General features: G+C 31.2%; 4 protein-coding genes across 4 annotated transcripts; 3 read left to right on the top strand and 1 right to left on the bottom strand.

Moving 5' to 3' along the window:
• LOC119678135 (translation initiation factor IF-2-like) lies at positions 1-3,310 on the top strand. The gene is made up of 4 exons (XM_038089812.1): positions 1-12; positions 76-442; positions 2,754-2,888; positions 3,078-3,310. Exons 1-4 carry the CDS (start codon positions 1-3, stop codon positions 3,308-3,310), a joined length of 747 nt encoding a protein of 248 aa, XP_037945740.1.
• A 1,332-nt stretch (positions 3,311-4,642) lies between these two features.
• LOC119670186 (Golgi-associated plant pathogenesis-related protein 1-like) lies at positions 4,643-5,948 on the top strand. The gene is made up of 3 exons (XM_038080350.1): positions 4,643-4,833; positions 4,894-5,120; positions 5,745-5,948. Exons 1-3 carry the CDS (start codon positions 4,693-4,695, stop codon positions 5,845-5,847), a joined length of 471 nt encoding a protein of 156 aa, XP_037936278.1. The 5' UTR covers positions 4,643-4,692; the 3' UTR covers positions 5,848-5,948.
• A 3,052-nt stretch (positions 5,949-9,000) lies between these two features.
• LOC119678126 (calphotin-like) lies at positions 9,001-9,894 on the top strand. Its single transcript, XM_038089802.1, has 2 exons — positions 9,001-9,018; positions 9,101-9,894. The coding sequence occupies exons 1-2, from the start codon at positions 9,001-9,003 to the stop codon at positions 9,827-9,829; spliced, it is 747 nt and encodes a 248-aa protein (XP_037945730.1). The 3' UTR covers positions 9,830-9,894.
• A 119-nt stretch (positions 9,895-10,013) lies between these two features.
• LOC119668342 lies at positions 10,014-10,486 on the bottom strand. Its single transcript, XM_038077819.1, has 2 exons — positions 10,409-10,486; positions 10,014-10,348 (listed from the first exon to the last, which is right to left on the bottom strand). Exons 1-2 carry the CDS (start codon positions 10,418-10,420, stop codon positions 10,040-10,042), a joined length of 321 nt encoding a protein of 106 aa, XP_037933747.1. The 5' UTR covers positions 10,421-10,486; the 3' UTR covers positions 10,014-10,039.
• Positions 10,487-19,180: the final 8,694 nt, after the last annotated feature.

The raw sequence follows: 19,180 nt of genomic DNA, 5'->3' as shown, positions 1-19,180 counted from the left end.
ATGTATAAATTCGTAAGTACAAGAATTTAAGACTAAAAATATCAAAAATTAAATAAACAAATAATCTTTCTTTAGACAATTATTGCTCTTGCTGCTCTCTTCGCTTGTGCTTCTGGAGCACCTGGTCTATTGCCATCAGCACCGCTAGCCTATGCAAATGCACCTTTGTATGCGGCTGGCGGTAGTAATCAAATCGATGTACGCAACAACTATGATGGTACCTTGTCATCATACACCACTGCACCATTCAGTTACACCGCTCCATATTCTAGTCGTTATGTATCCGGCTTACCTGCAGTAGCTCCTGCTGCTTACACAGCGCCTTTAGCTGCTGCCCCTGCCGCTTACACAGCTCCATTCGCCGCTGCTCCAGCTGCTTATGCTGCACCAGCTTTTGCTAAGTATGCTGCACCAGCTGCACTCTCAGCACCACTAGCTGCATCATTTGCAGCTCCATATGCATCACCTTTCGCATCACCATTTGCATCGCCTTTTGCTGCTTCATATGCCTCACCATTTGCTGCAGCTGCACCTTTGGCTGCACCACTTGCTGCTGCTGCTCCAGCTGCTGTTATTTAAGTCGATTATTATAGACCTTGTGATTTTTGCGATAGTATCTATAAATTAAAATATTATTTAATAAAATTACTAATTTAATAATTAATTGAGATTTTTTTAATAGAGATTTCTGATTTTTATTTTACAAACTTAACTTAACTCTAGTTTTATTGTAAATACCTCTTCAAACTTTCCTTTGAGATTCATTGCGACGAATTTAAGGAATATTGTTACGATTCCAATGTAAATGGTATTTCTTGAGCTTGACAGTATTGTTTATTTTTGGGACTTAAATTTCTCATTCAAACAAATTTTCTTTGTACCGTTTCCAGTTTTCTCAATTCTTGAACTTGACGTTCTTGAAGTTTTATCTTGAATCTTAGTGCTTAAAATGCCTTTAAGTTAAACAGATATTCTTATGTACTATATAGCACATACTATATTCTACTGTTTTGGATTTGTTTTGGAATTAAATAATAGTCTTTATTTATTTGTCTTGAAATAATAGTTAACGCACATGTTTTAATATGGTTAAGCCAACACATGGTTGACTAGATGAATATATATTATATATGTTGGAATATATGTCAATATCAAGTGCTTTTTAATCTTGCCTATTGCAACCAGAAATCTTATTTTTAGGCAGATGATGCAGGACTTTCCATTGACCATAACATTCTAAACGACAGTATCTTTGAAAAATTATAGGTCAATGATTTCAAAATCTCATAGAACACATCAATATGAATATAGGATGCCTTTTGAAGAAGTTAAACTTACTAAATATTAATCAAGTGTAAATTGTCAAAATAATTATTATAAAAATTCTATTGAATCAAACAAACTTTTAAAAAATCAATAATTTTTATTCAAAACTGGGCATTGACTGTATATGTAACTAAAGCTAAGAGATTAGCTTTCTAATTCGTTAAGTGTTCTGTTGCAAATCCGTTCATGATTTGAAGCTGAGCAGTGACTGTTAGCGTGAGTGAAGTTAAGAGATTTGCTTTTCAGTTCGCTCAGTGTTCTGGTGCTTACCAATTTCTTCAATATTTTGATAAAAGTCCGTTCACTGGGAAATGGTTAAATGCATTAAATAGAAACTAGCTATCAATAGTTTCAATAAATGCTAACAACTGTTTCTTTGATATAATAAATAACTTAAAGGTGCAATCTCACTTTATGTAGTATATATTTAAGGAGTGTGTGTTGTAAAGACTAAAGACTAATTAAGGCAAGAGAACTTATGACAGCACTTAAACTGGAAGATGAGTATTAGTACTACTTAAGGGACTATAATAATAATAACGAAAATATGTCTTATTGTATTATTATGTTTTGTAATGTATGCGATGATTATCAGCTCAATGAACCAATAACATATAAGTAACAACGAACATTTTCAGATGATAATTTAATAACTGACCCTGAATATAAATCCTATACATAATTGCCTACCAAAACAGGAAAAAATGATTATCCAATAAAATTTTGTTATTATATAAGCATTTCCTAAAGAAGAAATTATGTAAGTATAGACAAATCAAAAAGTTTAAATAACAAAAATGCATTGTCCAAATCTCAACTACTATTTTAATGACACTCCTAAAAAGGGTTTCGACTGTAAAAGGTACGTGCAACATTAATGTAACCCCAATTTTATGTTAACATTGCTCAAGAGTCACGATTTTCCGCAGACACATAAACACAGTTCCGTTTACAGTGTTAGCAAGTTGTTAAACTTAATAATATTGGTCAATGGGTAAAAAGTTTAAAAAATTAGGTGTAAATGAAAGTGAAATTAATACCGATAGCAATTGCAGACGAACGGAACTAAGCACCAATATAAATACATACGGAAAAAATTAATAATTCATTAGCAAAACTATACTTGCATTGACAAGAAGGTCTTTGGATTAGCGGGAACTTAATCAACAAAAAATAATATAAAATGTTGCGGTTAAAGTTGGTGAGTACAGATACTGTGAACTAAGAAGATTTCAAGAACTAAAATTAAGATTTTTTGTTTAATTAGATTTTTACATTGTTGGCACTAACTGCTTTTAGTGTACAAGCAAAACCATCACATCCATATTCATATGATTCGCATGCAATACCGGATCACTTCGATTTCGCACCACCTGTTCTACCACCAGCACATTTCCACACAGCAGAACCAGCATCATTTTTCCCAGTACCAGCACCTTTACTACCGGCACCAGCTCCTTTACTACCTGCACCAGCACCTTTGCTGCCAGCACCAGCACCTTTACTACCTGCACCAGCTCCCTTACTACCAGCACCAACACCATTACTACCAGCTCCATTATTACATGCACATGCTCCACTTTTCCCTGCCGCAGCTCCAGTATTTCAAGCACCTTTGGTAACAGCTCCAGCTCCTATCTTCCATGCACCTTTAGTACCAGCTCCTGCCCCAGTCATACATACAGCTGCAACACTTTTGCCTGCACCTGAGCCACTCTGGCCAGTGGAAGCTCCAGTTGTTCATTCGCATGTTTTGCCAGCTGCAACACCTGTTCTTCCAGCTCCTTTACCTATAGCGAAAGTATTACCTCCAGTTTATGAAGCTATACCATTTGCAGTTCCCAGTTATCGTGCCACATTTGGTCCTAAAAAAACAACTCATCACGTTTCTGTGGGTTATGCATTCCCTCAACCCGCTATCGCTAAAATCGTAGCACCGCATGCACACTTAATAGCAAAACATCACCATCATTCGCTCTTCTAAGAAAAGTCATATATTATTTTTAATAGTATTAAGAAGAAGAAGAAGAAATTATTACGATGCAAATGACCAAAGTTTTATAATCTTAAGCATTTTTATATATTATTATTTATTTATAATTAAAATCATTATTATATATGTAAATAATGTATTTATCGATCTAATCATTGAATATACGAAAATAATAAAAGAGTAATTAGTTTTTTGTCTATTTATTTATATTGTAGGTGTTCCCTCTAAGGAAAAGCCTATAAAACATGTATATTTATAAAGATTTATTATTTAAAATTCTAAAATAGAAAAATGAAAATTCTAATAGAAATTTTAAATCCTTGTTAACATAGAGTTATTTAAAATTACTGCTGTTAAGTTCGATTATAAAAATTCTACCCAAAACCAAAATATGTATAGTAAAAAATTTGAACAAGTTAAGAAGTGAAGAGACCATTAGACAAACAGAGAAGCACGTTCAGGAAAATTTGGAGATAAAAAATCATCGATAGAAAATTAGAAACCTCGTTGATAATGCAAGCATGTAATTTGGATTAGTATATATCAATTTTAAAGTTGAATCGAGATTGAAAAGATTAAAATCTCATTATAATAAATAATATAATGAATGAATAGATTATAATGAATAATCTACACTGTGTTGCGGTGATGAATAATACTGGAAGAAAATTAAAGATTTGGTGCTTAAAAATTGTCGATAAATCTCTCTGAAAATGTTAACATTTATTTTAAATCTGTTTCAAGATTTATGTTCCCTTTTGGTGTCAAAAGAAGATCATTTCTTGCAAGAACAGCGTTGTGTTGAAATATGTTAATCCGTGCAATCCGTAATTGTCAAGATAAAACGTAACACTTGATAAGTGTATATGAGACTTGAATACATCCTTATGATCCGAAAACAACCCACCAATCAATTAATCACACAAAAGCTTTTCAAAAATTAATCTCCGCTGTTAACACCTTTCTTTGATTATAGTGGTGGTGTTCTGAATTTAACCGATATGCGGTTAATGTGAAGTTATGTTCATATAAACACAGAATTTATCGGCAGCCATTTCTAATATTTGTACCACGGTGAAGCACCATTCCACATAGCAGTGGGTGTTCAAAACTATTCCCCCAAAAATTCAATTTATATCGTTTTAAAACCATTGTATAAGCTTAATAGACTTTTCCTGGAACACAGTTACGGCACGATGAAGAAGATAAAAAAAAAGATTTAAGTATTCGAAATAGTTTGTTCTTAAAATAGTTTTCAGAAAGAAAGAAATTTTATGATTATATATCTTTGATTTAGAAATCAATATTTTTAATTTAAAAAATTTTTCCAAAAAAATTAAGATGGCTGCTAAAACTAAATTCAAGTGATAGATATGTGCGGAGCATGTTGTGGAAAACAGAAAAAATTTAAAAAGGAGTGTTTAGAAGAGCACAATAGATTACGAGAAATGCATGATTGTCCACCATTAAAACTGGATGCCAAACTGTCTAAGTATGCTCGAAACTGGGCTAAGGTAAATCATATAAAACTTATAAATATTAGTTAAAAATTATTTATTTATTTAATCTAACAGAGCTTATCAAAAGGCGATAATCTGCAATATCGAATTCCCAAGCTGCATGGTGAAAATATTTACTATACCAGATACAAAAATGTACCGGGAACGGAACCCGTCAGATTTTGGTACAATGAAATCGTTAATTATGACTACGGCATTCAAAAATTTCAATGCGGTACTCAAGGTTTCACACAAGTCTTATGGAAAAATAGCTGTTTACTCGGAATAGGTATTGCAAAAAAGTAAGGGTTCATATATCATTTATTTTAGATTAAGATTAAGATTAATATATGTATAAATAATTGTGTCATGTATATACTAAGTCCATAAGCTAAATTATCATAATTTTTGACATATCGCAAAAGTTACTGAGGTTGGATTAAGTAGCTAGACAGAAGATTTAACAACAAATTATTATTATATATAAGAAGTATGTAAGGTATTAAGAATTTTTAAAACTACATAAAAATATATAAGAATCAATTTCTTAATTAACTATAACTACTTAATGCCACATTACAATTTTAGTAGAAACAACCAACATCTGCTTTGTTCGACGGTCGTCACGCAACTGTCTCTTTTATTATTCTTTCTCTTAATTCTACCTTAGTTTACATGTGTATGCTTAATTCTATCTTATGACTACAATACTTATATACTATCATACATCTACAATACTTATACTACTACACAATTAAGTAAAAAAGCCTATCATCTATGTCATCACTAGGTGTTTAATAAGAAATCTTAGACAACGATGTGTTTTAAATATTTAATTATAATAGTTTTCAAATATATTTTTTCTTGCTATTAATTATCTAAAAATATAAAAGTCTTATTTAAAATAAATTACTAATACATTTTAGGAAAGAACAGATATGGGTTGTTTGTAACTACAGTCCGACGGGAAACATTCCAGGACAATATGCAGCAAATGTTCCAACGAGAAGCTGCGATGACGATGATTAATTTCTTAAAAGAGGGTTTTGATTGAACAATAGTAATTATGTGTTTTGGAAATAGTATGTTAGTCACACAATTGTTAGACGAAATAAATAATATTTATTATAATTTGATAAAAAAAAAAGAATATATAACTGTTTTATTTTACACAACCACATAAAAGGTAATCTTCATCTAATCACTTCAATTTCTTCCCTATAACTCTATTTGTATTATCTAAATTAATATTATGTTAAATATTTTTTCGAAAGCTTTACTGTTAGAGTATAGAGCATACGTACGTCCTTATACAGACAGAGCTATATAAAAACACAAAACTTGTATTAAAAAACGATGGAGCAATTATTCCAATCAAAATACAGATTATGGAGCAAAGACCCAATGACTAGTTCTATTTCAAATTTAGTAAAAGTAGTATAAGAAAGTAAGCAGTGTAAAAAAATATATATGAAAAATAGAATGAACGAATTTGAACACAGGGTTTGGTGTTTAAATTCTCGGATGCGGCTATAATGTATTTGTGAGGTCTATTGAAAAATAAAATAAGGTATCGAGGATAGGTACACCCTATCGATCAAGGATTTAGGAAAATAAAACGTCTGTCTTTGCATGATTTGAACGCGTTAACTGAGCACCGCCAATCACTTCCAACGAATAAAGCACCACGAAAGCCAAATAATTCTCGGATGCGGCTACAATGTATCTATGAGATCTATTGAAAAATAAAATAAGGTATCAAGGATAGGTAAACCCTATTGACCAAGGATTTAGGAAAATAAAACGTCTGTCTTTGCATGTTTCGTGTCGACATCAAACATCAACTATTGCAACTAGTGACTAAACGTTGTGTTATCATAGCAAGACTAATACAAAACGTCAGAATATAACTAGAAGGAAACTAGAAGTTTCATGCTATATAATTAACTAGAAATTTTATGCTAAAAAATCCATATATAAATAAATATAATAAAAAATATAAAAAAAATAAATATAAAATCCATATAAATAAAAATAGAATAACAAAGTACTGAGCGTTTTCTTCGTATCACTGTTTAATATGAATCCATCATGATACAGAATATCATCTGTAAGTTCTTTAACTCTGGCAGTAGCCCAGACAGAAAGTTTTGCTGTGTGATAGAAATTTTATGCTATATAATATCCATATAAAAAAAAATAGAATAGCAAAGTACTGAGCGTTTTCTTCGTATCACTGTTCAATATGAATCCATCATGATACAGAATGTTATCTGTGAGTTCTTTAACTCTGGCAGTAGCCCAGACAGAAAGTTTTGCTGCGTGATAATGTACCAACAGCCATTCTTATCAATCATCCACCTGATTAATCACTACTTCTCGAAACATCTTTAAAATAAATATTTAAAATAAAAACATTAATTCTAATACTACTGTTTTTTTTGTTGGACAATATTCAAATATCCCAGAACGTTTAAAATTTTAAATACCATATAACTTAGGAGTAACTGGAGTCTACATATTAAATATAACCACTGATCGAAACTGCTCTTGATAAATTGATAGCTTCAAGACCAGATCTAAACATGTGTTGCTCCTGTCATTAATATTGTGGTTATAAAAGTGATCGTGAGATCATTGTATGACTTAAGTATTCGCAATTTTATCTAATGTAACTAGTCGCAACATTTATTATATAAAGTCGCAATGTAATTCAAGATTTAATCATAAAAATATTTTTTATAATCTATTTAGTTTTAAATTAAAATAAAGTAATGAGAATTAATTTTAACATATTTTTAAACTTTTCTTTGCCAATAGAAAGAGTTATCTCAAAAGGGTATTATGTGAGATCTACGTAATTTAAAATGTAGTTTTAATTGAAAATAAATTTAAATAAATTTTTAATATATTTTTAAACGTTTCCTTGATAATACACATAGTTGTATCGAGAGATCCAATGTGAGGTCCGATTGACTTAAAACGACCGTTACATGGCATGCACATCAAATTATATTTAAATCAATCTTTATATGATACCTGTAATTAATTTTTAAATTATTTTAATAAATTCACGACAAAATGAAATATTTTCAATAACGAGTAAATATCAACAGCTGATTAATTTCTATTGCAAAATAAATTAAAAATAATTTATTTATATCGTTTTAATAGTTGACATAATAATTACGTCAAAGTGCCAGTTAGTCGCATTTAAGGCCCAATGGAAATTTATAATGATATAAATTAATTAAGCGACATTCTACACACTTCTTCCCCACGCGTCTGGTAGCTCACACAACTTGTCAATGGTAGGCGAATACCTCGCTGATGGACTTAAAAAGAAATTTGCACAACCAAACGCGCATACTGGACTGGACTGCAAATATCGGTGAGGTAAAAAAATTTATTAAAATGAAGGAGAAGTAAAAAAAGTACAATTTTCTTCACGCAACATTTGAAAAAGGCATTACCGATGCAAAGCACGTTTAAAGTGCGTCGCATACAACGCAACATTTACTGCAACACAACTTGGAATTCAATCGACAGACTTAAGACATCGAATTAAAAAATCGCAGTATTGAAGTTAGTCTTTTTGGACACTAAAAGATAACCGAAAATTATGACATACCGTGGACAAGGCTTCGATAAATTTTTGTACTTATGCAAATCATTGGTTTTGCGTTTATATGCAACAAATAATCGATTGGCTTTGTAATTAAGTTGAATTGTTTAGTGAGTCTTCGAAATTTCATGCTACAATGAACACAAAAGAGTCTTTTGTATTACAAAAACAAAACAACATTAAATGATATACAATACTTGTTTATTGGGCAAGGGCTTATTGACTTTCTATATGGTGGAGACAAAATTTCGCCCTCATATGTGGTATTCAGTACAATACATACTTTGAGTAATTGCTTTTCGATATCGGTTATAACAACAACATAACATTACTTCTCACTTATGAATTCTAAGCAGCAAACTCTGGGAGCTCCAAGTTACTCAGTGATAGCTCTTTGATATTCGAATATTAAATATTTTGAATTGGTCTTTGATTTTTTTGGCAACTATAAAAGCTTTGCATTATATTCACATTATTAGCACAATCATTTTAACGCTTAGGGCATTCACAACCCAGCCTAATCCCTTTTCCAAATTCAAAAAAAAACTTTTAGTAAAATGGTGGCCAAATACTTGGTATGTAGATATAAACGATAATCTTTATAATATAGTTTACTATATAATATATTTTTAATTTTCTCTCTATATCTCATCATAGATTCTTGCTTGTGCTTTGGTAGCAACTGCTCAAGCTGGCTTATTGCACGCAACTGCTGGTGTGGTTGCACCTTATGCTTCATCATATAATGCACATCATATCAACCACGCTGTTGCTTTTCCAGTAGCACCAGCACCAGTAGCAGTACCAGCACCAGTAGCAGTACCAGCACCAGTAGCTCCGGTTGCTTTTGCTGCACCTGCAAAAGTAGCTTTTGCAGCACCACTTCCGGCGCCAGTTGCTTTAGCCGCACCAGCAAAGGTAGCTTTTGCAGCACCTTTACCAGCTCCACTTGCAGTACCATCACCACTTGCCGTGCCAGCTCCAGTTGCTTTAGCTGCACCAGGAAAATTTGCATTTGCTGCTCCACTACCTGCACCAGTCAGTTTCGCGGCACCAGCTAATATTGGTTTAGCTGCTCCATTTGCAGCGCCTTTTGCCGCAGCACTTCCAGCACCGTTAGCTGCCCCATTCGCTGGTCCATTAGCTGCTCCATTGGCCACTCCGTTAGGTGCCCCTCTGGCTGCTCCATTAGGTGCTCCACTGGCTGCTCCATTAGGTGCTCCTTTAGCTGCTCCATTAGGTGCTCCTTTTGCTGCTCCATTACCAGCACCAGTTGCTTTTGCTGCTCCTGCACCAGTTAAAGTTGGATTCGCTCCTTCACCACTAGCTCTTGCAGCGCCCGCTAAATATGCTGCTTTCGGTGCACCTGCTTCTTACTTCATCTAAGCCAACAGAAAAGACTCAATACCTAATCGTCCTATTAGTTAAGTTTAGTATGTAGTAAGCGCTATGTTGACTATGCTGGTAAATGGAATACCGCAACCAAAGGATTATTGTATTTGCTGTCAACCTTAAGTTGAAAAGTGGAACAAATAAAAATAGTACAAAATTTGCATTAAAATCAATTTGTTTTCTTTATTTGTCGCATTTTATCAATCAGTTTTTGACAATTTTATTATATTTTTTGCCGCTATGCTTTCTTGCCTCTACATGACTGACACGTTGAAATAGTGGTACATGCTCATATGGCGTATGAGCCACCGGTATGGAATCGTAAGTTATATGCGCCAATTGAGTCAATGGTGCTACGATCTCAAATGCGGCTTGACTTTCATGTGACTCGGTTGCCTGTGATTTATCATGTGTTGCAAAAGTCTCCGTGGTTTGGTAGTCAGTAGCCAAGTCTTGTAATGGTACAACTGCTGACTGTGTACATAAAACACCACTTAGTAGTATTAATAAGACCTGTTATATAAAATTATTTAATTCACAAAAAAAATAAAATTGAACTATTCATTTCTTTACCTGAAACTTCATTTTTATTTTTTTTAAGCTGAACTTATCAAATCGTCCGTTCTTGTTAAATCTTTATTCTGGACTGTTACAGAATTCAGAATAAATTTTTTCATATGCTCTTAAAATAATCCCAGTTCTTCTAAGAAAGAAATGTCATTACACTCTTAACTGCTTGGAACAGGTTTGAATACAACACGCTTCTCCAGTTGCATCTTTTTGGTTTGGTTTAACCATTGACTCTGCGCTTCTTGTGGTTGTTGCCACTTTACGCTTTTGATGTCAAACCTGATGTTGGCTTTCATGAACACAAAACTTGCTATCAAATTCGACGGAATTCAATCTGGACAAGTTTCAAGTTCAAGTTTGTTTTCTTTTAAAGTGTTGGCTTCATTGTAAGTCAGTTGGTCTGTGATGCAATCTGGTTCCCAGTAACACTTTCCTGACATCTGCAGATACGTCTGATTTTCTGAGCTTAATTTATAGCCGAAATATGCTGAAATTGCATTGAATCTATGTTCGGTAACGAATTTTTACTTAACTTTGTTTATACAAACAACATTTTTTTTACTGTTCAAATCTTGCTTGAAAAATATTTCGATGAACTTTGAAGATAGTTTGCGCATTAACCGAAAAATGAATTTATTAAAAGATTAATGAATTGATTAATGAGTCATTGATTATATGCGGTATATCTGTGTTTACATTATAAAGTACAGCTTTTCAATAGGAATACCTATAGATACGTATAATCACCTTCAAAAATAATTGCTGCCACGGATTATTGGAAACTGAGTTCTCTTCGATATGCGAAACTTATCACAGACCTCGCAATTTGTAAATTACACTATGGTCATATCGAATGATTTCGATTTAGTAAAAACAGACTATAAATTAAAATTAAATAAATTCCTCTTAATCAGATTAAGAGAAACTTAGATTAAATAAAATTTAATAAGAAAAAAATAAAATCCAGTTGTTATGTAAACCAGATGCAAACATTCTATTATAACTTGATATGCATGGACCGAAGGTACCCCACAGTTTTCTCTTCGCTTAGTTGGTAGTATTATATAATGGTACCATCCAAGACTTTAGAACTTCTCATTACCCAGTGTATTTCCGCAAGCTGTTTTTTTTTATAATTAAATGTTTAAGTGTTTTGCGATGGCACAAATTTATCTATAGTCAAAAGTTTTCAAAAATAACTTAACAAATGTTAACACCGTTCTGTCCTGGTTGACTCCATTTGACTTTTTTTGTTCCTAAATCAAAAATTACTATTTTCACATGAACGTTTCGAGTCGATATGAAAATACGTTGAAGAAATTAAAGATCAGACCTCAATCAGCTCACGAAAAATGTGTGAAAGATTGTGCCATATGGAGACAAAGATGTATTGCGCTTAATGGTGGCTACTTTGAGGATGACAAATTAAATTTTAATTGATAAACGTATTTTTTATGTTTTATTTAACAATGTTTAAGTACGCAGACTGAATAACATATATAAGTATATATATTATTTATATAAGTATATATGTTATTTGTGTAGTTGCATTACACTGGCAATTAGTAAATTATTAATTTAGATATAGTTTTTGCTCACTTGATCAAAATTAGACATATCCTCGCACATTTTTCTATGCGAGGATATCTAGATGACATAAATGGGTTAAGACGCAACAAAAATGGGTATAAATGGGTATATCAAATTTTGTTGCCTGTAGTCAAAATTAGACATTAACAAAATCGCGTAGACTTTTCTCTATGCGAGGATATCTAGATGACATAAATGGGTTAAGACGCAACAAAAATGGGTATTGCATGTAATGCGTATTACAGAAACTAGGGTAACAAGAAGAAAGGAGTTCATCAAACACTTTCTCTTGCCTGTACAGTAAATAGCAAGCAAAAAAAGAATAACATCTTTAGTTTATAGTCATATATTGCTAGCGTTTTACTATCAAAACTAATGTGGCTTGATGTATTGGAAGTATGATTCAACGACGAATAATATTCTAAAGGTGGTACTGGGATTATATCATATCACTGCAGTTAAATTTGGTTCAAGTATGTCATCTAAGTGTGGTACCTAAATATAAACATATATTTAAAGAGTTAAAAAATATTCAAAATTACGACCATTAACTTAACCGTATATTATTTTCTAATAATCACGTGACACCTCTTTATCGACATAATTATTTCTAGCGATTGTTTTAGAGTCAAATCACTTTTAAATCTAACCCGAACTACTGACATCGAATTTATTGTATCTTCGACTTTGGAATTCCATTCATGACTACTGTCGGCGTTGAGAATTAAAAAAGGTGAAGGAAAACGGTATTAATTTACTGTGCTACTGCCCGTTATTCACCAAAATACATATATCTACCTAGAAGTCTCCATTCTTCTAGTTTTTGTCTGACTTATTACTAGTGAAGAAAAAACGACAAAACTTTTTCAATTCAAAGTTGAGTATCTTTGCCCATAATTTCCGAAAATAGCCAAAATACTTTGGGTTGGGTTGGGTTGGAGTGGCGGCCTTGTATCCCAAAAAGCCCACTTAAGCACAAACAATGGCCCATTGTGCTACCACAGGAGTTACGTTGATTTGTATATAGATTGTAATCAGTATACATTCAACGTCGAAGAAAGGTAACGACTCCCATATTAGGTAAAGGAAAACCAACCTGACAGTTCTATGAACTTGGCTAGGCCCCTAACATTACAGGATGACAACTCAGTCAGGTCAGTTAGAAAAGGAGATCCAAGGGTTTTTAATCTTCTTCTGGCTAGGTAAGGGCACTGACACATGAGATGGAGTACAGTCTCCTCCTCATCCTCAGAACCACAACCTCGACAAAAGTCATTAAAGGGGAGACCCAGTCTCATAGCATGCCTTGCTATTACGCAGTCTCCCGTCAGCACAGATACCGTAGTGCTGAGCAGGTTCCGTCTTAGTTGAAGTAGCTGACTAGTTCTTTTCTTGTCTAAGTTCGGCCAAGTCAACCTAGAAATCTGACATTGAGGTTCGTCAGCCCAGCGCAGCCAACAAACCTTAGTGCTAAAATATTGTAGGGGGTTCATTTGTTACTACCCAGGTTAGTCGTGTCTTGCATGAAGGATTGTCACTGTCTATATATTGTATCTGCTATATATCTCATTTAAATTAGAGATTTAAAGAAGTTTTAATTTGTATATCAACCAAAAATACAAAGCTAAACAAAAATAATTAGTTCTGTTGCTTTCAATATCCTTTTTATATAGCCCTTAAGATGGATTTTCATCTAAGCATATTTTGATTTTTAAATAAGGTTATACAGGACTTGTCTTAATCGAAAATATCACATTCAAAAAATTATAATACCCGTAGAATCGTTAACAGAAATTTTTTAAAAATTAATATATATATATTAAATTATATATAATGAAAAATTTTGTTATTATAGAGTTAGTACGGTCATCAGCGATTTTACATTATTTTAATATCGTTTTGTTTCAGGATTGACGTTATTTTCTTATATATGTATATATTTCTATAGATTTTTCTATATATATTTTTTTATAATTTTTTTATTTTCTAATAAGCTGTGTAAAACTATCTGTAAAAATGTTTTTATTCTAGATTATTCTAGAGACAATAATTGAAGTAAAATTCGTATTTGTGAATATTTTTGATGAGAAAATTCTAGAACGCGAAATTTGTCACGTCTACATAAGGCGCTGATCTCAGCAACGCTTTTTGCTTCACTTTATCACGCGATCATTTAAATAGAACAACTGTTTCTAAGTCTAAACATGATAACATAAACAAATGATCCATATTTACGACGAATCGTCCGTCTGTTTTCGAACTGAGTCGTATGATACTACGGTATGTCTGTGTTTACATTAGTGTTGAATTCCGTTCTCATAATTTTATGGTCTTTCAAGGAATTGTTTGTTATTTACGTTAGTTACACTACCCAAGCATTTTTTCGACATGACTGTAGACGAACGAATGATAAATATACAGTCAATTGATGGATATATTTTTTTAGTTTTAAATATTAAATTTTAACATAAAAATTATTTGAGAAATTAAATGTTAAATAAAGGGCATTGTAAACTTAGCTTATTTATATATTTGTCTTAATTAGCTACACTGATCTATAAGAACATCTAATAGTATTTGATATGACTTACCGACTTATTTTAATCGTAGGTACTATATGTATGTAGGAAGATTATATATCAATTCAAAATCACTGGAAAGTGCTATACTAAACAACTATAGGTATTCATTAATCAGTATTTATTATCCTGGTTTTGTACTTGTACTTCCAGAAAGTACTTCTCTTTACTTAGTTCTATATGGCATTTAACAGATTTCACATCATGTTTCGTATTTAGTTAACAATGACAACTGTATGTCTTAATAAATATATTAAATATGTATTCAATTTTTTAATATATTTTATGTAAGTGCGCCTTTAATCGATCTGATAATAATTAACTAGAGCAGTTAAATAAATTTTATGTTATCAGTCCTAGTGTTTAACTCCAAAATAATTTTTAAAAATACAGTGATAATAAAAAGGGACTACATATTCCAGATACAACAAGGATTTTGAGTTACAATACAGACTAAACACCTTCATCTTCGTTTATGCCTTCTTGGTTTCCACTTGCATTTTCCAAGTAAGACTTCTAAAGAATTGTTTGTTATGGCACATCCTAGTTGCAATGATAATATTTTTTGCCTATTCTGATTGCAAGGCATGGATCCTTTTTTGTGTTTAATTTTATTTGTTCACATTTGTGTTCATTTAGTTTAAATTCACAGTTTGGTGTTTAATTTGTTCTAATTTAGCATCGATTTGAGTTTATAATTACAATGTTATCTAAAAATACTGACGTCATGACTCGGATGTGAGTACCTCAGATGAATATAACATAAACAGATCCAAAGTGACTATTTGTTAATGCTCCTGCTAAAAACAAAAATTGACTAATTTTTAAAATCACGCAAACTGGTTCGCAACATTTTTACTGAAAGTGAATTCACCACTTTTAATATATAGAGAAATAAACATGATCAACAACCTCTCAAACATTAAAAAGCAGGCCCGTTCCCAGAAATATATATTTCAGGAGACACTGTTAGAGATTTGACTACTTATTGAAAAAACCTTTGCCTTCCGGTATTTGACAAATAGTTTAGTTCACGATAATACTCTTTACTAAAAAAGAATCGAAAAATCTTGATTTAAATGATGTTCATTAAAAAAAGTTGAGGTTTCTCACACTAGCTGATATTTTTGTCTACAACATATTTTATTTATAAAAACTGAATAATTAAAGAAAACCTGTGTATTTTTTATGATTTCCATTCCACTAAATAGTTGATGCAATTTTTTAGTCAAAGAAGTGTATATGACTCCATTTGACTTGTATTCTCATAGCACTACTTCATAGATGAACTTGGATTTTCGCAATCATTGTGAGTTCATAGAAAAAGATAATAGCCGTTCCAAAAATCATATTCATAGAAGATAATGCAAAGATAGAATAAAAATGTCAATAAATGTATTTTGTCAAAAAGAAACGATCTAAAAGGAGACCAAATATATACAGGAATAACCATTTATTTTTCAATAATATTTAATGGACTTTTAGAACAGAAAATAATTGCAAATAATAATTGAAAAGATGATACCAGAACTTCTTAAACCAAGATAAGCGGATATAAATAATAAATGACATGCTAGTCTATTATACAAAACTGTTTTGCTGCTTTTAGTGTTTGCCTTTTAGAAATCTAATGATAGATAAATACATATATGAGGTAATAATCTTCTAGGATGAAGTCTGAAGTCTATATTTAAAATTCTCTAGAGTTTATTCTTTAAAGGATATGTTATATAACTACAACATTTTAATCATATAAAAGAATTTAAGTAGGAATCATGTCCTTGTAATTTCTTTTCATCTAAAAAAAATAAAAAATTTAAAAACATTTTAAAAAATCTAATAATGAAAGAAGGGCTTTCTGTTTATAGGTAAATCATTATGTGTTAGTGTATTACGTTTACTACATCTCTACATAACGTGTAGACAGTACATATTATATATTAAATTAATAAAATATGTAACAAAAACAATGAAATTACTAAGTTTGTCAAATCTTTAAATAAAATATATAACTTCTTGAACATAATGCTTATTCCTCTAAATTTTGACTTAGAAAGAGGCAACAATATTCTTTTATTTTTTTAATATATCCGATCTCAGCAAATACGCACTTATGTAATGACTTTTGGATTTAACTTAAATCGTTATGTATCAGTACATTACACGTCATGTATAATAACATATATATATGCGATATACAAAAAATAAGAAAGGTATATATTGTGGATAGAGCTTATTGCATTCCAATAAGTGCTGAGTTAGAAAGAGAAGCTATAATATGTGCTTCAATTCTTCCAATTTAAGAATTCTTCTGATTTCAGTAGATAAACATTTGTGGAACGACTTTAGGATTATACTTGCATCATTTTATATTAGTAGAAGGCGTGTACAATATGATACATCAATTTGTAAAAAATATACTATATAGCTTAATAATAATTTGATCAACACATAAGTTACGGATGAGGGCAAACAATATATAAACACTATCCACAATACATATGTTTATTAAAGTATTATTAAGATGTATACTTATTTCCTCTCTTCAAATTGATATATCTTATATATTTCTTTTGTACACACTTATAGTACACGCCCAATACTAGTATATAATTCTAATATTGCTTCATAACTGTAAATTTGCTGAGATCAAATATTTCTGAATTATTGCTTAATAGTGTAGTCTCTTTCTAATTGAATATTTACAATAATACAATTCCAAAAAACTAAGTGCTGAGTTAAAGCGAGAACGTATTATGTATCAATCTTGCAAAAATTTATGATCTCAGCAGATTAATATGTTTGAATTTGGCTGCCTTTATATATTGTTTTATATATTTTTTTTTACACCCTTCACACCCAGTATGAAAACTATATATAAAAAATATAATGCAGTAAAGATTAAGATAGGCTTTTAACCTTCTGGATCATCCGATCAGCACTGCTATCTGTATACGTGAATATACATACAGAATCGTGTTTAGTGGACAATCCTCTAACTCTCGGCTTTTAATTCTTTGCAAACGTCGAGTTATGATCAAGCAAAATATTTACATTTGCTAATGCAATATATTTATGCCAATTTCAATTTTTAATTAAACTCACGTGATAAATGTTCGTTTTGCTTTATGAAATATGAAATCCTTTCAAGGAAGATGCCTAGATAGTATTACCTGCTAATATACCTATATAGGATGTTGCATAAAACTTTTCTGACCTGGAACTATCCTAAATCAAGTCTCTTTAAGTAACGAAACATAACGGCAACATAAACTGAAGTCATTACAAGAAAGTGTATTTAAAAACACTTCAGATGATAGTAACCATGTCTTGTAAATAAATTTTGATAATTTCAAAATTTTTGTAATGATTTTCTTATACAGTATCTCTAACGACACCAATGTACTGGAATCTTACATAGAAAATTTCTCCAAAAATCTGGGATCTGAAAGCTATATATATCGCTTAATTGATATATATAGCTTCACGTACAACTACATCATAAGCTCATGTTTTGAATTTGTTCATTTTACTAATGATTGAAGTGTAATAAGGTGTAATAAAGAATACCCAATGTCTCTAAGCGTAGGGTGTCTAACTTGACCGAAGACGAAGCCAAATTAATTTTTTTTTCTTTCTTATTATACTGATATATCAATATACAGTAATAATTCTTATACATCAATTCAGTTTTATGTATTGATCTAAAAAGAGTCCACACTATTTAGTATTTTGTCGTAAATAACTGACCTCAGCAGATAAGTCTTTTGTCTCATCTTTTTGATCTTTTTACTGTAAATGAAAATATTGACTACATATGTGTACATTTATTAAATATAGAGCCATATATTGATATTTTGCGAGAATCGTGGTTTCATATGCATGTGTACCTATTGATAAAATATATTTCATGCACTGATTGGCTATTTCTTATTTAACTGTACATAAGAAATCGAAAGAAACTTTTTTTATATGTGTTGTGTTTCTTCTCATAGATCACATGATAAAATTTCTATATTCAAAAGGGGATGGTTTTATATTAGATATATATGACATATGCAAATTACAGTAGGCAAAATAAAAATTCAGACAACTAATGCTGATATAGTGCTTTTAAGTTATTTTAAAAATAAATTGATAGTTGAAATTCTTCAACAACTCAAAAGAACTGATTAAGTAAGTTGTTGGTGTATAAAAGCTACATTATCTTAATAGAGAAATGTACTCAACATAAAAGGATAATATGTATCTTAAGCATTTTGATATAATAATTTAGTTGGCTTCAGAGACGTATTTTGTCCTAAAACGTGTTCAGTAGGGTTGGATTGGTTATCATTTGATTCCTCCATCCAAAATCGAAATATTTTCTATCGCTTTTTTCACCAACATTTACCGAATAAAACTGGTACCTTAACACTTGATGTGATGATTTCCTTAAATTGTATTTGCAATGGAAATAATACCGAAATTTCCATATATGACCCTGTCTCATTACTTTACAGGCCCACTGTACTAATCTAATGTATTTGTATTGCGGTGCAATACATACAAACTTTATTGCTTCAAATTGAAGATAATCTATCAATCTAGGCTGAAAGTTAGAACA

This window comes from Teleopsis dalmanni, chromosome 1 (assembly GCF_002237135.1).
Source record: "Teleopsis dalmanni isolate 2A chromosome 1, ASM223713v2, whole genome shotgun sequence".
In the NCBI taxonomy this organism is placed as follows: domain Eukaryota; kingdom Metazoa; phylum Arthropoda; class Insecta; order Diptera; family Diopsidae; genus Teleopsis; species Teleopsis dalmanni.
Note: the sequence above shows the minus strand (reverse complement) of the source record. Positions and strands in the feature narration are given on the sequence as shown.

Coding starts and splice junctions, on each gene's coding strand:
- LOC119670186 (XM_038080350.1), top strand. CDS start 4,693: ATGTGCGGAGCATGTTGTGGAAAACAGAAAAAATTTAAAAAGGAGTGT. Junction 4,834..4,893: donor ATGCTCGAAACTGGGCTAAG/GTAAATCATATA, acceptor TTAATCTAACAG/AGCTTATCAAAAGGCGATAA. Junction 5,121..5,744: donor GGAATAGGTATTGCAAAAAA/GTAAGGGTTCAT, acceptor AATACATTTTAG/GAAAGAACAGATATGGGTTG.
- LOC119678135 (XM_038089812.1), top strand. Junction 443..2,753: donor CTCAGCACCACTAGCTGCAT/CATTTGCAGCTC, acceptor CATTTTTCCCAG/TACCAGCACCTTTACTACCG. Junction 2,889..3,077: donor ATTACTACCAGCTCCATTAT/TACATGCACATG, acceptor TTCATTCGCATG/TTTTGCCAGCTGCAACACCT.